General features: G+C 46.7%; 4 protein-coding genes, 4 non-coding genes and 1 pseudogene across 8 annotated transcripts; 3 read left to right on the top strand and 6 right to left on the bottom strand.

Moving 5' to 3' along the window:
• Positions 1–5,971: 5,971 nt before the first annotated feature.
• trnar-ucu (transfer RNA arginine (anticodon UCU)) lies at positions 5,972–6,062 on the bottom strand. Its single transcript is given in 2 exon segments — positions 5,972–6,007; positions 6,026–6,062. It is a non-coding gene; the product is annotated as a tRNA-Arg (tRNA).
• Positions 6,063–10,881: 4,819 nt separating this feature from the next.
• trnas-uga (transfer RNA serine (anticodon UGA)) lies at positions 10,882–10,963 on the bottom strand. The gene has a single exon. It is a non-coding gene; the product is annotated as a tRNA-Ser (tRNA).
• Positions 10,964–11,293: 330 nt separating this feature from the next.
• On the bottom strand, positions 11,294–11,365 carry trnag-ucc (transfer RNA glycine (anticodon UCC)). Its single transcript has one exon. It is a non-coding gene; the product is annotated as a tRNA-Gly (tRNA).
• A 1,591-nt stretch (positions 11,366–12,956) lies between these two features.
• Positions 12,957–15,014, top strand: LOC144483563 (histone H1-like). The gene is made up of 2 exons (XM_078202197.1): positions 12,957–13,525; positions 14,885–15,014. The coding sequence occupies exons 1-2, from the start codon at positions 12,957–12,959 to the stop codon at positions 15,012–15,014; spliced, it is 699 nt and encodes a 232-aa protein (XP_078058323.1).
• On the bottom strand, positions 14,513–14,595 carry trnal-cag (transfer RNA leucine (anticodon CAG)). Its single transcript has one exon. It is a non-coding gene; the product is annotated as a tRNA-Leu (tRNA).
• A 196-nt stretch (positions 15,015–15,210) lies between the features above and the next one.
• On the top strand, positions 15,211–15,522 carry LOC144483575 (histone H4). The gene has a single exon (XM_078202207.1). The coding sequence runs from the start codon at positions 15,211–15,213 to the stop codon at positions 15,520–15,522; it is 312 nt and encodes a 103-aa protein (XP_078058333.1).
• A 2,061-nt stretch (positions 15,523–17,583) lies between these two features.
• On the top strand, positions 17,584–18,033 carry LOC144483564 (histone H3-like). Its single transcript, XM_078202198.1, has one exon. It carries the CDS (start codon positions 17,584–17,586, stop codon positions 18,031–18,033), a length of 450 nt encoding a protein of 149 aa, XP_078058324.1.
• A 713-nt stretch (positions 18,034–18,746) lies between these two features.
• On the bottom strand, positions 18,747–19,136 carry LOC144483599 (histone H2A-like). Its single transcript, XM_078202230.1, has one exon. The coding sequence runs from the start codon at positions 19,134–19,136 to the stop codon at positions 18,747–18,749; it is 390 nt and encodes a 129-aa protein (XP_078058356.1).
• An 878-nt stretch (positions 19,137–20,014) lies between these two features.
• Positions 20,015–20,401, bottom strand: LOC144483565 (histone H2B 5-like; annotated as a pseudogene).
• Between the last annotated feature and the right edge of the window lie 1,101 nt (positions 20,402–21,502).

The raw sequence follows: 21,502 nt of genomic DNA on the forward strand, positions 1-21,502 counted from the left end.
CATCCACTGCCCTACCCTGATCAATCATCTTTGTTACTTCCTCGAAAAACTCGATCAAGTTCGTGAGACACAACCTCCCCTTCACTAATACGTCCACTTATTTCCAAGTGGGAATAAATCCTGTCTTGAAGAATCCTCTCCAATAATTTCCCTACCACTGATGTCAGGCTCACCGGCCTGTAATTACCTGGATTATTCTTGCAACACTTCTAAAATAAAGGAACAACATTGGCTGTTCTCCAATCCTCTGGGACCTCCCCTGTAAGAGTTTTAACAGCACCAGGTTAAGGTCCAACAGGTTTATTTGGTAGCAAATACCATTAGCTTTCGGAGCACTGCTCCTTCGTCAGATGGAGTGGAAATCTGCTTTCAAACAAATGGAAATCCATTTTGAGAGCACTGTTTGAGAGCAGATTTCCACTCCATCCGACAATTTCTGACCTGGGAAAAAGCTTCCAACTGTTCACCCTATCCATGTCCTTCATAATTTTATAAACTTCTATTAGGTCGCCCCTCAACCTCCGTCTTTCCAGGGAGAACAACCTTAGTTTACTGAATCTCACCTCATAGCTAAAACCCTCCATACCAGGCAACATCCTGGTAAACCTTTTCTGCACTCTCACCAAAGCCTCCACGTCCTTCTGGTAGTGTGGCGACCAGAACTGGACGCAGTATTCCAAATGTGGCCGAAGCAACGTTCTATATAACTGCAACATCATATGCCAACTTTTAAACTCTATGCCCCGTCCAATAAAGGCAAGCATGCCATATGCCTTCTTCACCACCTTTTCCACCTGTGCTGCCTCCTTTAAGGATCTGTGGACTTGCACACCCAGATCCCTCTGTGTGTCTATACACCTGATGGTTCTGCCATTTATTGTATAGCTCCCCCCTGCATTAGATCTACCAAAATGCATCATTTAGCATTTATCTGGATAAAGTTCCATCTGCCATTTCTCCGCCCAATTTTCCAGCCTATCTATATCCTGCTGTATTCTCTGGCAATGTTCATCACTATCCGCAACTCCAGCAATCTTTGTGTCGTCTGCAAAGTTACTAATCAGACCAGCTACATCTTCTTATAAATCATTTATATATATATCACAAACAGCAGAGGTCCCAGTACAGAGCCCTGTGGAACACCACTAGTCACAAACCTCCAATCAGAAAAAGAACCCCCCACTGCTACCCTCTGTCTTCTATGGCCAAGCCAGTTCTGTACCCATCTCGCTAGTTCACATTTGATCCTGTGAGATTTAACCTTTTGCACCAGTCTGCCATGAGGGACCTTGTCAAATGCTTTACTAAATTCCATGTAGACGACATCCACGGCCCTTCCCTCGTCAATCATTTTTGTCACCACCTCAAAAAACTCAACCAAATTTGTGAGGCATGCCCTCCCTCGTACAAAACCATGTTGTCTATCGCTAATGAGACTATTCAGTTCTAAATGTGCATAGATCCTATCTCTAAGAATCTTCTCCAACAATTTCCCTATCACGGACGTCAAGCTCACTGGCCTATAATTCCCGGGTTATCCTTGCTACCCTTCTTAAATAACGGGACCACATTTGCTATCCTCCAATCCTCTGGGACCTCAGCTGTGTCCAATGAAGAAACAAAGATTTCTGTTAGAGGCCCAGCAATTTCATCTCTTGTCTCTCTCAATAATCTGGGACAGGTGCCATCTGGCCCTGGGGATTTGTCTACCTTTATGCTTCCTAAAACACCTAACACTTCCTCCCTTGTAATTGCGATTTGTTCTAACGGGTCTACACATCCCTCTGAGACACTACCAATCAACATGTCCCTCTTCTTTGTGAATACTGATGCAAAGTATTCATTTAGGATCTCACCTACTTCCTTGGGTTCTCAGCATAATTCCCCTCCTTTGTTCTTGAGAGGTCCGACTCTTTCTCTGACAACCCTCTTGTTCCTAACATATGTATAAAATGCCTTGGGATTCTCCTTAATGAAGGGGCAGCGCTCCGAACCTAGTGGCTTGTGCTACCAAATAAACCTGTTTGACTTTAACCTGGTATTGCGAGACTTCTTGCTGTGTTTATCCCAGTCCAACGCCGGCATCTCCACATCATATTCTCCTTAACCAGTAGTGCAACTCCCCCACCCCTTTTACATCCCCCTCTATCCCGCCTGAAACATCTGTATCCTGGAATGTTAAGCTGCCAATCCTGTCCTTCCCTTAACCAAGTCTCTGTAATGGCAACAACATCGTATTTCCTAGTACTAATCCAAGCTCTAAGTTCATCTGCCTTACCTGTTACACCTCTCGCATTGAAACAGATGCACTTCAGTCCACCAGACCCTCTTTGATTATGAACCCCACCCTGCCTGCTGTTTCTCTGGGTCTTACTGGTCCTACTCTCTGGTTCTCCTTCAGCTAATTCACCTTTGCTTTGGTTCCCACCCCCCTGCTAAACTAGTTTAAATCCTTCCATGTGACATTGGCAAACCTCCCGGCCAGAATATTTATGCCCTCCCAGTTTAGATGCAACCCGTCCTTCTTGTACAGGTCCCATCTGCCCCGAAAGAGACTCCCATCGTCCAGATATCTGAAACCCTCCCTCCTGCACCAGCTGTTTAGCCACATGTTGAGCTGCACTATCTTTCTATTCCTAGCCTAACTGGCATGTGGCACAGGGAGTAATCCTGAGATTACAACCCTTGAGATCCTGCTTTTTAACTTTCTACCTAACTCCCTAAACTGCTGCTGCAGGACCTCATCACTCCTCTTACCTATGTCGTTAGTACCAATATGTACCACGACCTCTGGCTGTTCACGCTCTCCCTTCAGAATGCTTTCTGTTTGTTCAGTGACATCCTGAACCCTGGCACCAGGGAGGCAACATACCATCCTGGAGTCTCTTTCACGTCCACAGAAACGCCTATCTACACCCCTAACTATAGAATCCCCTATAACTATTGTTCTAGTGCTCTTTGTCTCTCCCTGCTTAACAACAGCCATGGTGCCACTGCTTTGGCTCCTGCGGCTGTTATTCCCTGATAGCCCATCTCCCCCAACAGTATCCACAACGGTATACTTGTTACAGAGGGAGATGACCACAGGCACTGACTGCCTGCCCCTTCTGGCGGTCACCCATCCATCTGCCTGCACCTTGGGTGTGACCACGTCTCTAAACTCCTATCTATGATGCTTTCCGCCTCCTTCATGCTCCTAAGAGCATCCAACTGCTGCTCCAACCTATCCATGCGGTCTGAAAGGAGCTGCAATTGGGTGCACTTCCTGCAGACATAGTTGTCCGAGATGCTGGAAGCCCTGGATCTCCCACATCCCACAAGTGCAACACTTAACCCCACCAACCGACATTTCGAGCACCAATTAAATTATTTGAGAAAATTTATAAAACTCTTACCTTCACTTTTACCAACTCACAGTGCCCTTTTTTTTTGGTTAGAAGGGGGAGGGAGGGAAACACTAATGTAGTGTTCTGGGCTTACCGCTCCTTGACACCAGATCTTCAGCTTCCCACTTCTTGGTAAATGTTGCTGGTCTGCCCAGCCCTGTTTGAATTTTATCTGTTTTAATCAGATCTCATCTGATCCTTTCCTTTCTGTTTTTCACACCAAAGTGTATAACTTCACATTTAGCTGCGTTGTGCTGCATCTGCCATGTGTTTGTTCACTCACTCAACTTGTCCAAATCACCATGAAGCCTCCATGCATCCTCCTCACAACTTACAATTCTGCCCAGTTTTGTGTTGTCAGCAAACGTGGAAATGTTACGTTTGGTTCCCTCATCCAGGTCGTATATGTGAACAATGGGATTAGAATAGATAGATGCTGATGGCCGGCACATACACGAGGGGCTGAATGGCCTCTGTCTGTGCTGTAAAATTCGATGACTCTCTGACCTCCGAAAGAAGTCATTCATTTGGGAACTCCTGAGATAATGATTGGTTCGATAGAAATAAAGATCTCTTGTCTTTTCTCTGGTGTCTTACACTTTGTTCCTTGCTTCCTGACAGGAATCTCCAAACTGGGGGAATTGTGGATCCTGGTGACATCACCCTGTTGGGGATGAAGCTATTGTCACAGGGTCCTGTGTTGTCAATGTACCGACCCGTTACCATAGTTACCCAGTTTCACTGGATGTTGGCAGAATGTTTACCATCGGTTTGGTGGTCGACCTGCCAGCTGTTCATACAGAATACAGATGCTGTGAGTGAGCATTGTCCGCCTCCCACTTACAGCAATGACAGTGACAACCTGCATCGTTTCCTATTGGGACTAGAGTCATAGTCAGAGTCACAGAGATTTACAGCTGGAAACAGGCCCTTCAGCCCAACTCGTCCAAGCTGCCCTGATTTTGCCATTAAACTAGTCCAGGTGCTTGCGTTTGCCCCATATCCCTCGATACCAATCTTACCCATGTAACTATCTAAATGCTTTTTAAAAGGCAAAATTGTAACCACCTCTACTACTACCTCTGGCAGCTCGTTCCAGACACTCACCACCGTCTGTGCAAAAATTGCCCCTCTGGACCCTTTTGTGTTTCTCCCCTCTCACGTTAAACCTATGCCCTCCACTTTAAAACTCCCCGATCTTTGAGAAAAGACATTGACTATCGAGCTGATCTATAGAACCATAGAACCATAGAAAATTACAGCTCAGAAACAGGCCTTTTGGCCCTTCTTGTCTGTGCCGAACCATTTTATGCCTAGTCCCACTGACCTGCACTTGGACCATATCCCTCCACACCCCTCTCATCCATGAACCCGTCCAAGTTTTTCTTAAATGTTAAAAGTGACCCCGCATTTACCACTTTATCCGGCAGCTCATTCCACACTCCCACCACTCTCTGCGTGAAGAAGCCCCCCCTAATATTCCCTTTAAACTTTTCTCCATTCACCCTTAACCCATGCCCTCTGGTTTTTTTCTCCCCTAGCCTCAGCGGAAAAAGCCTGCTTGCATTCACTCTATCTATACCCATCAAAATCTTATACACCTCTATCAAATCTCCCCTCAATCTTCTACGCTCCAGGGAATAAAGTCCCAACCTATTCAATCTCTCTCTGTAACTCAGCTTCTCAAGTCCCGGCAACATCCTTGTGAACCTTCTCTGCACTCTTTCAATCTTATTTACATCCTTCCTGTAACTAGGTGACCAAAACTGTACACAATACTCCAAATTCGGCCTCACCAATGCCTTATATAACCTTACCATAACACTCCAACTTTTATACTCGATACTCCGATTTATAAAGGCCAATGTACCAAAGGCACTCTTTACGACCCTATCCACCTGTGACGTCACTTTTAGGGAACTCTGAACCTGTATTCCCAGATCCCTCTGTTCAACTGCACTCTTCAGAGTCCTACCATTTACCCTGTACGCTCTTCTTTGGTTTGTCCTTCCAAAGTGCAATATCTCACACTTGGCTGCGTTAAATTCCATTTGCCATTTTTCAGCCCATTTTTCTAGTTGGTCCAAATCCCTCTGCATGCTTTGAAAACCTTCCTCACTGTCCACTACACCTCCAATCTTTGTATCATCAGCAAACTTGCTGATCCAATTTACCACATTATCATCCAGATCATTGATATAGATGACAAACAACAATGGACCCAACACCGATCCCTGCGGCACACCACTAGTCACAGGCCTCCACTCAGAGAAGCAATCCTCCACAACCACTCTCTGGCTTCTTCCATTGAGCCAGTGTCTTATCCAATTTACTACCTCCCCATGTATACCCAGCGACTGAACCTTCCTAACTAACCTCCCATGAGGGACCTTGTCAAAGGCCTTGCTGAAATCCAGGTAGACAACATCCACCGCCTTCCCTTCATCCACCTTCCTGGTAACCTCCTCGAAAAACTCTAATAGATTGGTCAAACATGACCGACCACGCACAAAGCCATGTTGACTCTCCCTCATCAGTCCCTGAAAGAAGAAGCAAACCGTTTGCTACTAATCTGATCCAAAATCCGACTCTGGTGGGACTCGAACCCACAACCTTTGAATGGCTAACTTGCCCTTATTTAGAAATCCAACGCGCTATCCATTGCGCCACAGAGCCTCATTATTTTATAGGTCTCTATAAGATCATCCCTAAGCCTCCTGCACTCCAGGGAAAAAGTCCCAGTCTATTCAGTCTCTCATAACTCAAACCATCAAGTCCTGGTAGCATCCTAGTAAATCTATTTTGCACTCTTTCAAATTTAATAATATTCTTTCTATAATAGAGTGACCAGAACTGCTCACGGTATTCCTAGTGTGGCCTTACCAATGTCTTGTGCAACTTCAACATGACGTACAAAATCCTATGTGAGGATAAATGGGCCAATACATTGCATTGCCATTCCTACAGTTGTTAATGAAGTGAAAAAGCCTGTGTTTAATGAACTGCCCCATGTGGAAATCTGCTCGAATGTAACAACACTGCAAAATCCTCAATTATTGTTGTTTCTGATCAACCAGCCCTGGAAGCCCCGATTGGTCTGAAGTTGGAGATGAAGAGGAGCCAAATCTCAACAACTTGCTGACAGACATAAAATTCAGCTGCTTTGGAGCAAGGTGATCCTCGAACAGGCCATTCAGAGTAGCCAATACCCTGGAACGTCACCGCTGCTGGAGAACAGAGATGGAGTGAGCAAGGCCAGATTCTCGAGTGGTCAAAATGGGACCTCAGTCATTGATGGAGTCTCCTACTCCAGTTCTCACTCCTTTTGACATTGTTGGATGGGTTGAAGTGGAGGAAATTAGTCAGGATGGAAGTGGTGACGAGATTCACAGTCACTCCGTTAGCTTAGAGACCATTTTTAAGGCAATATGTGCAGCGACTCCACTCTGGGGTGGATGTCAGATCAGCTCACCAGGTGGAAGGAGACCGAGAGCACAGACGAGGCCATTCAGCCCCAATACTTTCTTAAATGCTCCGTTGTGCAGTTCAAAAACTAGAAGTCTGGGATTCGAGCCAAGTTACGCAGGTGACTGGGAAAAGCACCATCGGATTAATCAGACCACTGGCCCATACCGGAAAGACTAAAAGCCCAGCACAGGGACGTCAACAGGTATTTTCACTTTTAATGTTTCTTCTTTACTCTAAATAACTTCTTGTGTTTGTATAATTATCATAAATGTTTCGCATTAAAACAAATACTCTGAATATTTAGCATTGCTGGAGAAGTGTAACTGGGAACAATGCCCTGTTCATTCAGTTTGAGGAACACTTCCTGACAGAGGAAGACTGGGACATGACAGCTTCTCCCTATCAGCTCCTTCCAATTCCCCCCACAATTCTGAACACCTCTATCAAATCTCGTCTCAATCTTCTCTTCACTAAAGACCCAAATTCTCCAATCTACCGATGTAACTGAACTTCCTCATCCCTGGACTCATGCCCCGAGATTTATTACACCCTCGCTAATGCGTTCACACCCTTTCTAAACACTGCTGTCCAGATCAGAGTGCAATACTCCAATTGAGGCCAAACCAGGGTTTGATACAGGTTTCCCACAACTTGCTTCCTCTTGTTCACTATGCCCCGACGTATAAAGCTCACAATCCCAAATGCCTTAGTAACCACACTCTCAACCTGCCACCTAAACAGCAATTTGTCACATTTGACCACAGGTCCCTTGTTCCTGCATGCCTTTACAATTGTATCATTTCTTTTCTATTGTCTCTCCCTTTTCTTCCCACTGAAATAAATCATTTCACACTTCTCTGCTTTAAATTGGTCTTGTTTGGCCAATCCACAAGCTGTCTAAGAAACTGTGAGCTTCAACACTACCTCCTCACTGTTCACAATGCTGTCATGTATTGTGTAATTACCACAGTTTGAATGTGTGCTCTGTACAGCATTGCCGATGTCTCTAATATGTATCAGGAAGAGCAGAATTCCTAACACCAACCCTCCTGGAATCCCACTTTACCCGACCTCCAATCCAAATAAAAACATTTCCCACTGCTGTGTTTCCTGTCACTCAGTCAGTTTCCTATCCATTTTGCTGCTGTCCCTTTTATTCTATCAGCTCCAAATGTTACCACAAGTTTGCTGTGTGCCCCTTTATTTATAAAATGCTTTTTGCCAGTCCATGTTCACATTAACCACATTAGCCTCATGAACCCTTTCTGTTACCCTCATGAAAATCTCGAGCAAGTTAAATATGATTCCCCTTTAATAATTATGTGTGTGTTTTCCTTAATTAATGCACATTAGCACAAGTGAGTGTTAATTTAATCTGCAGTTATTGTTTGGAGAATATCCCACGTTTCTGAGGTTAAACTGATTGGATTTAGTTAGCTTATCCTCACATTCTTTTCTGAAGAAGTGTGTTTACCATTTGCAATTCCCCAGTCCTCTGGCACCACACATATAACTAGCGAGGATAGGAAACGTTTGGCCAATGCCTCTGCAATTTCCACCCTATTTCCCTCAGTATCCATGGATCCGTCTCTTCCAGTCACAAGAACACAGGAAATAAGAGCAGACATTGGCCACATGGCTCATCAATAATGTTCCTCCATTCAAGGGCAGCATGATGGCACAGTGGATAGCACTGCTGCCTCACAGCATCAGGGAACTGGGTTCAATTGCAGTCCCAGTTCACTGTGTGGGGTTTGCACATTCTCCCCTTGTCTGCGGGGGTTAGGTTGATTGGCCATGCTAAATTGACTCTTAGTGTCAGGGGATTCACAGGGTAAATATGTGCGGTTACGGGAATAGGGCTTGATGGGTTGAATGGCCTCATTCTGCACTGTAGGGATTGTATGATTCAATACAATGATGATTTATGTATCTTTATTGCCATACAGTGCGAAGCACAGAGGCACAGTATTAAAACAAGAACAGCATCAGACAATACAAAGATAGAAATCATACATATTTCTGACAAGTTTTCCAAAAGTCACTACATTTTCAGCATTCCCAACAAAATCATTTGAAATATCAACAATTCTATGTGGGGAAAACAAATTGTGAATATCGTCGCATGAACCAAATTTCTGCACTTTATACTGATGCCCACCCAAAATACAGTAGATGCGAATAAAGAACTTTTGAAGCTTGGGTAATAAGGCCATGTATCAATTTATAATATTGAACTAAACCATAAATCGGCCTTCTCTAAAGATTGCAATTCAAGAATCCTTAATCCTTCATCAGGTATTCCCCTCATGCCTTCCATTTTCCTGGTTACATATCTTTGCACTCTCTCTATAAGCTGAATATCTCTTTGAAAGTGTGGGTTCCAAAGTATGGGTGCAGTCTCCAGATGTGGGCATACCAGCTTCTTATAGAGTTTCAGATCTTGGGTTCAACTCCAGTTTACTCCTCACTCCCTTGATTCCCGAAGAAACCAAAATTTGTCTATCTCAGCCTGAACTGCAATAGAATCCCTCCAGTGCAGATGGAGGCCATTTGGCCCATTGAGTCTGCACCGACTCTCTGAGACACCATCCCACCCAGAACCTGTCTCAGTCACCCCACATATTTATCCTGCTAATCCCCTTAACTGATACATTTGGGAAACAAAGGGTACCATGCGGTACCTTAACAAGGTACCGCAAGGTAGGTTGTTGCATGAGGTTAAATCTCACGGGATCCTGGGTGAGGTACCTTAATGAATACAAAATTGGCTTCTTGACAGAAACCAGAGGGTGGTTGTTGAGGGTTGTTTTTCAAACTGGAGTCCAGTGACCAGCGGTGTGCCTCAGGCATCAGTGCTGGGTCCACTGTTATTTGTCATTTATATTAATGATTTGGATGAGATTATAGGAGGCATGGATAGTAAGTGTGCAGATGACACCAAGATTGGTGGCATAGTGGACAGTGAGGAAAATTATCTCCAATTGTAAACGGATCTTGATCAATTGGGCCAGTGGGCTGACGAATGGCAGACGGAGTTTAATGTAGACAAATGCGAGGTGATGCATTTTGGCAGATTGAACCAGGGCAGGACTTACCAAGTTAATGGCAGAGCGTTGGGGAGAGATGCAGAACAAAGAGATCTAGGGGTACATGTTCATACTCCTTGAAAGTGGAGTCACAGGTGGACAGAGTGGTGGGGAAGGCATTTGGCATGCTTGGTTTCATCGGTCAGAACATTGAATAAAGGAGTTGGAACGTCTTGTTGAAGTCGTACAAGACATTGGTAAGGCCACACTTGGAATACTGTGTACAGTTCTGGTCACTATTATAGAAAGGATATTATTAAACGAGAAAGCATGCAGAAAAGATTTACGAGGATGCTACCGGGACTTGATGGTTTGAGTTTTAAGGCGAGGCTGGATAGACTGGGATTTTTTCTCTGGACGTAGGAGGCTGAGGGGTGATCTTATAGAGATCTATAAAATAATGAGGGGCACAGATCAGCTAGATAGTCAAGATCTTTTCCCAAAGGTTGGGGAGTCGAAAGCTAGAGGGCACAGGTTTAAGGTGAGAGGGGAGAGATACAAAAGTGTCCAGAGGGACAATTCTTTTACACAGAGGGTGGTGAGTGTCTGGAACAAGCTGCCAGAGGTAGTAGTAGAGGTGGGTACAATTTTGTCTTTTAAAAAGCATTTAGAGAGTTACATGGGTAAGATGGGTATAGCGGGATATGGACCAAATGCGGGCAAATGGGATTAGCTTCGTGCTTTAAAAAAAAGGGCGGCATGGACAAGTTGGGCCGAAGGGCCTGTTTCGACGCTGTAAACCTCTCTGACTCGGAACCCATTCGGCCGATCTTGTCCATGCCAGTCCGAGGCCCCCCTTTCCAAGCTCACCTTCCTGCACCCGGCCCGGAACCATGCAGCTGAAAGCATGATGGCGATCGAAATACTTCATACCAAAAAATCACCAGGTTTTTTTTTGTTGTCTGAAATAGCGGAAGTAAACACTTCACAATCATAACCGCTGCGAGCGGGGCTCGAACCTGCGCGGGGAAACCCCATTGGATTTCAAGTCCAACGCCTTAACCACTCGGCCATCACAGCTGCGCATTTCTATAAATAATGTAACCTCAGTAATGTTCATATTAACTTCTATCAAGTACCGGGATTGTGCAGAGCACAGTGTGTGAGCTGAAATGTGTTCCTCTATCGTTACTTTGTATCTTTGTCACGAACGGAGAACTCATTTGATGTCAGAGACTTGTTTTCCGATTTCAATATTTTTTCATGAGAAACGAATTACGTCCGAATAGAAAAAAATAAAAACTGATAGGTCTATTTTAATTCACTATTGTCAAATGTTGCGTTCGCCCTGTTTTTGTCCACTCGGTTCAAAACAATATTCGCGGATAAGGTGCTAAAACAAATTACGGATGCGATGGCCGGGAATCGAACCCGGGTCAACTGCTTGGAAGGCAGCTATGCTCACCACTATACCACCATCGCTCACTCTGCTCAAGGAATCGTTATTTTAATCAGTTATAATTACGGAACTACCTGAGTTGCTGATTTCATTCCGCACCAGGTGTGTCCACAGCACAGTTTGGAAACTGAACTTGGCTTGTCTCGTTTTTCTGGACAGTTCAATTTATCTTTTTACTGTTGTTTCTGACTGGGAACTCATTGTTTAATTTTGAGGCCTGTCCTTTCATTTAAACAACTGAAAGCAAATTGAAGCTTGATTTTCCATTAGAAATCTTTAGTGAATTTTATTTTCGGAGTGCCCACCTCCTGTTGTGACATGCGATAGCGAATTAAATAAATCACCACTGTGATGGTCAGGAACTGACGTTTGGTCAAACGCTCTCCCAGTCACCACTCCACCTCCATCGTTCACCTGACTGTGCCACTCCCTCAGTGAGAAAGTCCAGCTCTGACAATGAATCTGGTTCCCTCCAGGTCCAATCGGAGGATGGTCAGGAACTGTCTGTCGCTGTTAGAAATTCCATTATCAGCGAGTGGGGGATGATTATTTAACTGGCTGTCACTGGTTGTTGAGGTTGTGATTTATTGTTACCTGTCAGTGCAGGAGAAACAAATAAAACAGGAAATCCAGAGACTCCAAGAGCAGATAATTTGTATTTTCATGGTAAACAAACACAGTGATCTCTGCAATCACTGTAATAACTGGGGGGGGGGGGGGGAAACAGATATGATTGGCTCTGGCCACGGAATCTGGTTAACAGATGTGGTCCTACACCACATGGACTGCAGCGGTTCCAGAAGGCAGCTCACCACCACCTTCCCAAGGGCAATTAGGGATGGGCAATAAATGCTGACCCAGACAGCGACGCCCACATTCCACGAATGAATTCAAAGACAATCTGTGGGGAGCGGGCCTCAGAGTGTTTAACAGTTACTGAGGTGAAAAACTATAAATAACCCCCTGGAATCCGGAGCAAAGGCCGGAAGGAGGAGAAATTCCGTCCTGGGACCTTACAATTGGTGAAAGTTTTGTCTTGTGAATGTGTAGATGTGAATATTGTGTAAGAGAGAGTGTATGAAAGGAGCGGGCGGTTCAGACGAATTCAACTGTGTTTGTGTGTCTGTTCTGATCATGAGATCTCCGAGCCTCTCTTGTGTAAAATAAAACAATTTTTCAATCAAAGATTCCCGCTAAACCCGCTGCTGAGCCCCAAAGTTAGATTTCAGGGCAATTGTTTCGCTAAATTCAAGATTTCAGTGGAAATGTAGAGAACATGTCAGCTATCGCGTGTGAGAGCGCGATCAGTGCAGCAGTAAAACGGGTTTCAGTGGAAAATGGAGTCCTCAGTTCGAGTGAAACCTTTTGAACAGCAAACATTCGTGTGTCACAGACATGAAGGATGTGAGCTGGATCTCTGGAGAGGCGGAATTTCATTGCAATGGGACAGTTTCTGAGGAGCGAGAAACACAGAGAGGTTGGAGGAGCCGGGAGCTGACAGCAGCTTGTCTCTGCTCCGTCCGCTCTCTGCCTTTAAGTTGCTCTGTGCCGCCACCACTGGGTTCATTTCGGATCCAGTTCTGACTCACACAGATTTTCCACACACTCTCGGATATGACTGAAACTGCAGCCGCCGAAACGGCTCCTCCAGCCGCTCCCGCTCAAGTGAAGTCTCCCAGGAAGAAGAAGGCGGCTCCCCGACCTGCGGCAGCCGGTCCCAAGTTAGGCGAGCAGATCCTCAATGTTGTGGCGGGTTGCAGCGATCGCAAGGGGATGTCCCTGGCCGCGATAAAGAAAGCTTTGGCTGGCAGTGGAGTGGATGTGGGGAAGCGCGGCTCCCAGATCAGGTTAACTATCAAGAGGAAGGTGGAGACAGGGTCGCTTTTGCAGACAAAGGGACAGGGCGCCTCCGGCTCCTTCAATCTCGCTAAGAAGGAAAGCCTGGGGAAAATGGGAAAGAAGGTGAAGAAAACAACTGCCAAGAAATCTTTCGTGAAGAAAACAGCGGCCAAGAAGGTGACAACAAAGAAAGCAGCAGCCAAGAAACCCGCAGCAAAGAAAACTCCAGTGAAGAAATCAACAGTGAAGAAAACAAGCAGCAAGAAGGCGGCAACTCCAAAAAAGGCGGTGAAGAAAGCAGCCCTGAAGAAAAAGTCTCCTGTGAAGAAGGTCACGGGCGGAAAGTCTGTCAAAAAAGTGACTAAATCCAAGGCCAAACCCAAAGTGGAAGCAGCAAAAGCGAAGAAAGCGTCAGGAAAGAAGTGAAACAACCCGAGCAAATTGTAAACCTCTGAACCCAAAGGCTCTTCTCAGAGCCACCCACATCTCTCAGGAAAGAGCTGATCCCGCAAGAAAATGATTCCTGTCCCGCGGCCCGGCTCATTCTCAATAGAGATCATTTCAAATTCAGACTAAAGCAAAACACAGCAGATGCTGAATTTCATTTGAATTAGACATTTGTTCAATCGCCACTTTCTCTCATAATAAAGATGTCTGGTAGATTCAATGTGATGATGTGGAGATGCCGGCGTTGGAGTGGGGTAAACACAGTAAGAAGTTTAACAACACCAGGTTAAAGTCCAACAGGTTTATTTGGTAGCAAAAGCCACACAAGCTTTCGGAGCTGCAAGCCCCTTCTTCAGGTGAGTGGGAATTCTGTTCTGTAATGTTCTGTTATGTAAATTGAGTCTGTGTCTTTATATGCTCTGTTTGTGAACAGAATTCCCACTCACCTGAAGAAGGGGCTTGCAGCTCCGAAAGCTTGTGTGGCTTTTGCTACCAAATAAACCTGTTGGACTTTAACCTGGTGTTGTTAAACTTCTTACGAGATTCAATGTGAGACAGTAACACTGGCGGCTCAACACCGCATTCCCGCCTAATTTTTAACCGAATCCCTGCAGTGCAGAAGGAGGCCAATCGTCCCATCGAGTCTGCACCGACCTCAATCCCACCCAGTCCGGATCCCCATTACCCTATTTATTGACCGGACTTCCTCCCCGACACTCCGGTGCAATTTTGCATGGCCAATCAACCTGACAGGCGGGAGGAAACCGGAGCACCCGGAGGAAGCCCAGGGAGAATGTGCAAACTCCACACAGACAGAGACCTCAGCCGGGAATCGAACCCAGTTGCCTGGAGCTGTGAGACGGCAATTCTTAGCCAAAAATCAATGTCAGGAGTGGGATTTGAACCCACGCCTCCAGAGGAGACTGCGACCTGAACGCAGCGCCTTAGACCGCTCGGCCATGCTGACTCCGTTAATTTTAAGCACAGGAGATTGCCCCAAACAGCTTCAATAAAGTGTTTGCAAACAGCGAGAAGCAGATGTGTGTGAGGATGTTCCGGAGGAAGATTCTTGCTATAGAATCGACTGTGTTTAGGTCCGAATATGACTGACTGGGAATTATTACGGGACCAGGTTTAAAAACACAAAAGGACAAAGCCACGACCCGAAACGTTAACTCTGTCTCTCTCTCTTCACAAAAGCTGTCGGAACTGCTGATTATTTGCAGCATTTTCTGTTTTGATTCCATATTTCAAAGCTCCGGGTTTGTGGAAACTCTTGTATGTGAAGGGCGGCTCTGGAAGGGTTTGTGTGGGGAGCTGTGTTTCGCTTCCATTGTTAATAAACGGGTTGAAATTGGCGGTTGCAGAAACTGGAGGTGGAGCTGAAAGATCAGGGGCCGTTCTCTGTGTGTGTGTCAGTCCGGCTCTCTCCTCCCTCCCGCTCTGTGTTTAATCTTCACTCTGTCTCCTCCCCTCTCTGCTCTCACTCCGCCTTTCTCAGTCAGGTCGGGGCGGGCTGTATAAAAGGAGCCTGAAAGAGTTCCTCTCTCATATTGTGCAGAGATCTGAGTGAAGAATCATCATGTCTGGCAGAGGGAAAGGAGGCAAAGGACTGGGTAAAGGCGGCGCAAAGCGGCACCGCAAAGTGCTTCGTGATAATATCCAGGGCATCACCAAGCCAGCAATCCGCCGCCTGGCTCGCCGTGGCGGTGTCAAGCGGATCTCGGGTTTGATCTATGAGGAGACTCGCGGGGTGCTGAAGGTTTTCCTGGAGAATGTGATCAGGGATGCGGTCACCTACACTGAACACGCCAAGCGCAAGACGGTCACTGCCATGGATGTGGTGTACGCTCTGAAACGCCAGGGCCGCACTCTCTATGGATTCGGCGGCTGAACAACTGCAACCTTCCTACCGAACACACAACAAAGGCTCTTTTAAGAGCCACTCACCGCTTCACAGAGAGAGCAGTGACCTGGGAACGGCAGCTGGGACAGGCTGTTCAGTGTTTGAGATGCATGTTTGTTTTGTTTCGGGTACAGTGCGGGAATCACCGAATTTAACATTTCATTTGGAGCAGCGATGCGGATTGTTTTTGAAATTTTTAAGTGGATTGTCTAAGCAGCCCCCAGTTGACATGTGCCCTCAGTGAAACGCCACATCACTCCTGTTTAATCACTCAGTGTTTGGATAGAGTTTATAAAAGCTTTCTCTGGAATAGCGGAGTTTAGTAGCAGCAGCCGGTGAATCGTTCACTGGAAGCAGTCCCAGTTGTGATGCTATTTGCCCCCAGACGGTTGTTTCCTGCACTGAAACTGACAGGCTTTGTCCTCTTTTTAGGTCAAACCAAACCAAGTAAACAAACTCAGATTAAATCAGGACAAAGTAAAAGGGGCAGCTCCCCAAAAAGGAGGGGGAACAGCCCGAACAGAAATCAAAGTACAAAGGAAACTTAAAAACATCAAATTAAAATGTGATTATTAGGGTCAATAATGCACCCCAACCCCTGCGGTGCCCAGCGGGCGCGGAAAGCGTCAACCTCGCCCGTGGACACCGCATGCTCCCTCTCCAGGGACACCTGGCCGCGAACGTAGCCGCGGTAGAGGGGAAGACAGTCAGGATGGACGGCCCCCTCGATCGCCCGCAGCCTGGACCGGTAAATGGCGCGTTTCGCCTGGCCCAGAGGCAGGTTCACGAGGAGGTCGCCATCCCGACCCTCCCCTCTCCGCACCGGGTGTCCGTAGATCAGGAGCGTGGGACTGAAGTGCAGACAAAACATCAACAAAAGGTTCTGTAGGAAAACATAAAGGGAGTGCAGCCTAAGACACTCAACATAGGCATGGTCCACGGAATCCACAAGGCCGCAGAAAGGGCAGTCTTCGGAGCCCGTGAACCAGTGAATCCTACGGTTGTGCGGAACTGCTGCATGCATCACCCTCCACCCCAGGTCCCCGACGGAATTGGGGGAGATCCCTCCGTAGAGGGACCTCCAGCGGGGACCTCCGCCGCCCGGCGGCAACAAGGCCCGCCAAGGTGGAGAAACTGATCAGTTTCCGCTCAGTCATTCACAAACCCGCAATTCCCGCAGTTTGAGCCGCTCCAACCCCAGCCTGCTTCTGATTGGCCATCCTCTCCACATTCGCAGCTCTGAACCAATCGCAGAGCATCGAATGTGAACATTGAGCCAATCATTGGCTTCAACTGTCAACCGGCAGATATTTTGAATTGGGGGAAATCCCGCCAATTTCAGCGCGGGAAAGGGAATTGAGACAAATTCTTAACTTATTAAAAATAGATTCTCAATTAATATTCTGCTATAAGATTATTTTACAAAGAGGTTTCATTTGCGAACATTTGTCCGCCGCGGGCGGCAAACGGCTCTATTCAGTAATGTCAAACGGTACAAATATGAAGCCTCTCTCTGTGCCAAACAACAAACTCAACCCTTTCACACCGGCTTCAGGGGGACACAGAAGTGAAAGATTTCTGATCCTTTCCCCTGAAAGCGGCGGCGAATGTCACAAACGACAGGAGAGGGGAAATCTGAATGGGCTGGAGAGGAAAGGGACAGGGATCGAGTGGAACAGCGGGAGATTCTGGGAATGAACAGCCCACAGAGCGGGGAAAGGGTCTAAAGCACTAAGTGGAGGGAGATGGACTTCAAATCTTCAATATTTCGAGGAATGATTATTTTATTAAGGACGGAATAAAGTCTTTGAAACAGACGTTTATTTCCTGCATCGAAAACGGCCCAATTTCTGAAAGGGGCGGTTAAGGAAACCACTTAACCAATCAGAACCTGAGTTACAGACATTAATTCGCTGGTCAGAGTTTGATTGAAACTTCCTGGGCCAATTCCCGCTGGGGGCGGTTCCTCACACAGTTTAAAAAGGCGGATGCAGCGCAGACTCTGTATGAATAGTTTGTGTCTCAGATTGTGCTGAATCCACTCAGAAAATGGCCAGGACCAAGCAGACAGCGCGCAAATCGACCGGAGGGAAAGCTCCTCGCAAACAGCTGGCGACCAAAGCGGCCCGGAAGAGCGCTCCAGCCACGGGCGGAGTGAAGAAGCCTCATCGCTACAGACCCGGCACTGTGGCTCTGAGGGAGATCCGCCGCTACCAGAAATCCACCGAGCTGCTGATCCGCAAACTGCCCTTCCAGCGCCTGGTGCGAGAGATCGCTCAGGACTTGAAGACAGACCTGCGCTTCCAGAGCTCGGCCGTCATGGCCCTGCAGGAGGCCAGCGAGGCTTACCTGGTGGGGCTCTTTGAGGACACCAACCTGTGCGCCATCCACGCCAAGCGAGTCACCATCATGCCCAAAGACATCCAGCTGGCCCGCCGCATCCGCGGGGATCCGCCTAAAACCCGGCTTCAGCACCAAGGACAACAACGGCTCTTTTAAGAGCCACCAAATGGACAAATGAAAGAGCTGCGATCTCCTGTTAACGATTCTCGTGTTTCAATTCCCAGGACAGAATATTCCAATACTGAAACCTCTCAAATGTTATAATTAACTCTCCGTTGCATTGAGGTCACTCATATCTCCAATCCTTTGATGGTTAGAGTAAAAACGATGCCGTTAACAATTGTACTGCAATTTAATTTTAAAGTGGTTTTATTAAACCTGCGATAATTTAAGTTTCCGAGGAATAATTCCCCAAATCCACTTTGTCCTCATGTTTCGAGTCGCAGCGTGAGTGTTGAAAATTGCGTCAGTCAGGAAGCATAACAGAAACCCACTCACACCGATATAGCCATTGCAGAAACGCTTGCACATTCGCATAGACAATAATTAACACTTTTCCAGATACAATGACTGGCTCTGAAAACCGATGGGCTGCAGATGAATGTCCTCGCAGACTATCACATTTTAAAGCAATTATATTGGAAATAGGATCATTTCAGTTCACTGGGATGGTTTCCCTGATTAACAGCAGTAACTTGTATTAAAATACTGTATGTGTCAGTCGTACGGATTGATAGAATAAAGCGGAAACAGCTGTGCTGTGAATAGCAGTGCAGAAACTGACCGATAGACACCAGGTCGCCCTTTTTCAGATAAAGTGAGTGGCTCTGAAAAGAGCCTTTGGGTTATCAGATTAAAGAATGGTCGCTTCACTTGCTCTTCGCGGACCCAGCGCTGCTTTTCTTGGGCAGCAGCACGGCCTGGATATTAGGCAGCACCCCGCCCTGAGCGATGGTCACTCCTCCCAGCAGCTTGTTGAGCTCCTCGTCGTTGCGGACGGCCAGCTGCAGGTGTCTGGGGATGATGCGGGTCTTCTTGTTGTCCCGGGCCGCGTTCCCGGCCAGCTCCAGAATTTCAGCGGTCAGATACTCGAGCACAGCAGCCAGATAGACCGGGGCTCCGGCACCCACACGCTCAGCATAGCTGCCCTTTCTCAGGAGCCTGTGAACACGGCTCACCGGGAACTGCAGTCCAGCCCGGGAGGAGCGAGACTTGGCCTTGGCCCGAGCTTTCCCGCCGCCCTTTCCTCTTCCAGACATTTGCACAATCTCACAAACACTTTCACAAAGAATCAGCAATTTCTCCAGCATTGACTGTTCTTATAAACTGACAGCTCCTCTGATTGGCCGCTGCTCTATTCACCTCATTTGCCTATATTCTTCACCAATCAGCTCACTGGAAACAGAAGAGGGCGGGATTTCCCCACAACAACCGGTCGAAGCAGAGAATTTGTCCATTTCCAAAAGCCCGCCAATTTCATTGTGGGAAAGGAGCGAATTCAAATCAATGTCGTCCTTAGTCAGAGATTTCAATCCCTTCTATTGATTTGCTTTTATTCAGCTCTTCCCGTCACCAATCGCAGGCGCGGCTATAACATTTTCTTTCAATGTGCTTCATTCTCCTATCGCTTTCTAACTGTCCCGGGCGGGAATCAATCCCTGTTCACAGCATTCCCAGAAGGAAAACACTCCGTTTCGTCTTCAATCAGAACCCAGTGTCTTTCACTGAAAACAGGGAGTCGGATCGAGTCCTCACACTGTCCTTATTCCGCTCTGTAATAATCCCACTCCGGACTGTTACCCTGCGGAGAATTACTGTGAATAAAATGATGAATCAATGAACATTTCAGGAATTGAGAGAAGGGACCGTTACAGCTAAAAACAGCCGCTAATGAGGTCATTTAGGAGCTGTGAAAATAACAGAATAACAGCTTTCAGCACAAAGTGAAGGCAGCTGAGTGAATTCTGGGTCAGTGTTTGGATTACAGGACAGGAGACACAAACAGCAGTGGAAGTTATTCGATTTTACATTCTTATCATCGAACAGGAAGGTGCCGGTACAGCTTTTTCACAGAGATTGTGGGTGGCTCTTAAAAGAGCCGTTGTGTTTGGGATGTTTTTTCAGTCCATGGGACGTTTTACTTGGAGCTGGTGTACTTGGTCACCGCCTTTGTCCCTTCCGACACGGCGTGCTTGGCCAGTTCCCCGGGCAGCAGCAGGCGCACGGCGGTCTGGATCTCCCGGGAGCTGATGGTGCTGCGCTTGTTGTAATGGGCCAGGCGGGAAGCCTCACCCGCGATGCGCTCGAAAATATCGTTCACGAACGAGTTCATGATGCTCATGGCCTTGGAGGAGATGCCGGTGTCGGGGTGAACCTGCTTCATCACTTTGTAGATGTAGATGGAGTAACTCTCCTTCCTCGACTTTCGCCGCTTCTTGCCGCCCTTTATTACCGGTTAGTTAATCACTTTCTTCGCCCCCTTCTTGGGAGCTGGTTTCGATGTTGGTTTCTTCTCATCAGCCATCTTCAATTTCACACAGAAATAAAGCAAACCCCTTCCGCGCGCTGATTAAATAGACAGTCCCACAGAACTATGCTAATGAGGAATTGGGAAAGCAATGATTGTGATTGGACATTTTGAAAGTTATTACAGTCACTTATCAGGGGTTCATTTGAGTGAATATGTCAATAGACCAATCAGATTGAAGCCTTTCCGCCAATCACAAGCCTCCTTACTACAGTCAGGAAATACATTTGACAAAGAATCTCTCCAGGACCAGTTTTTCAGATGCACCGGGAAATGTCGCCTGGCTGTCGGTGTGAGGGACCCTTCTCCTCAGAAGGACTGTGCGGGAGTGTGGGTTCCTTCCGGAACAGTGAATCTCTGGGAATGTGTGTGAGTGTGGGATTTACTCACTCTATGATGCAGTGTGTGAGTGTAGGATTTACTCACTCTCTGATACAGTGTGAGTGTGGGATTTACTCACTCTCTGATACAGAGTGTGAGTGTGGGATTTACTCACTCTCTGATACAGTGTGAGTGTGGGATTTACTCACTCTCTGATACCGTGTGTGAGTGTGGGATTTACTCACTCTGATACAGTGTGAGAGTGTGGGATTTACTCACTCTGATACAGGGTGTGTGTGTGTGGGATTTACTCACTCTCTGATACAGTGTGTGTGTGTGTGGGATTTACTCACTCTCTGATACAGTGTGTGTGTGTGGGATTTACTCACTCTCTGATACAGTGTGTGATTGTGGGATTTACTCACTCTGATACAGTGTGTGTGTGTGTGGGATTTACTCACTCTCTGATACAGTGTGTGAGTGTGGGATTTACTCACTCTCTGATACAGTGTGTGTGTGTGGGATTTACTCACTATCTGATACAGTGTGTGTGGGATTTACTCAGTCTCTGATACAGTGTGTGAGTGTGGGATTTACTCACTCTCTGCTACAGTGTGTGTGTGTGGGATTTAGTCACTCTCTGATACAGTGTGAGAGTGTGGGATTTACTCACTCTCTGACACAGTGTCAGTGTGGGATTTACTCACTCTATGATACAGTGTGTGAGCGTGGGATTTACTCACTCTGATACAGTGTGAGAGTGTGGTATTTACTCAC

Source organism: Mustelus asterias, unplaced genomic scaffold (assembly GCF_964213995.1).
Source record: "Mustelus asterias unplaced genomic scaffold, sMusAst1.hap1.1 HAP1_SCAFFOLD_76, whole genome shotgun sequence".
NCBI classification, from domain to species: Eukaryota; Metazoa; Chordata; class Chondrichthyes; order Carcharhiniformes; family Triakidae; genus Mustelus; species Mustelus asterias.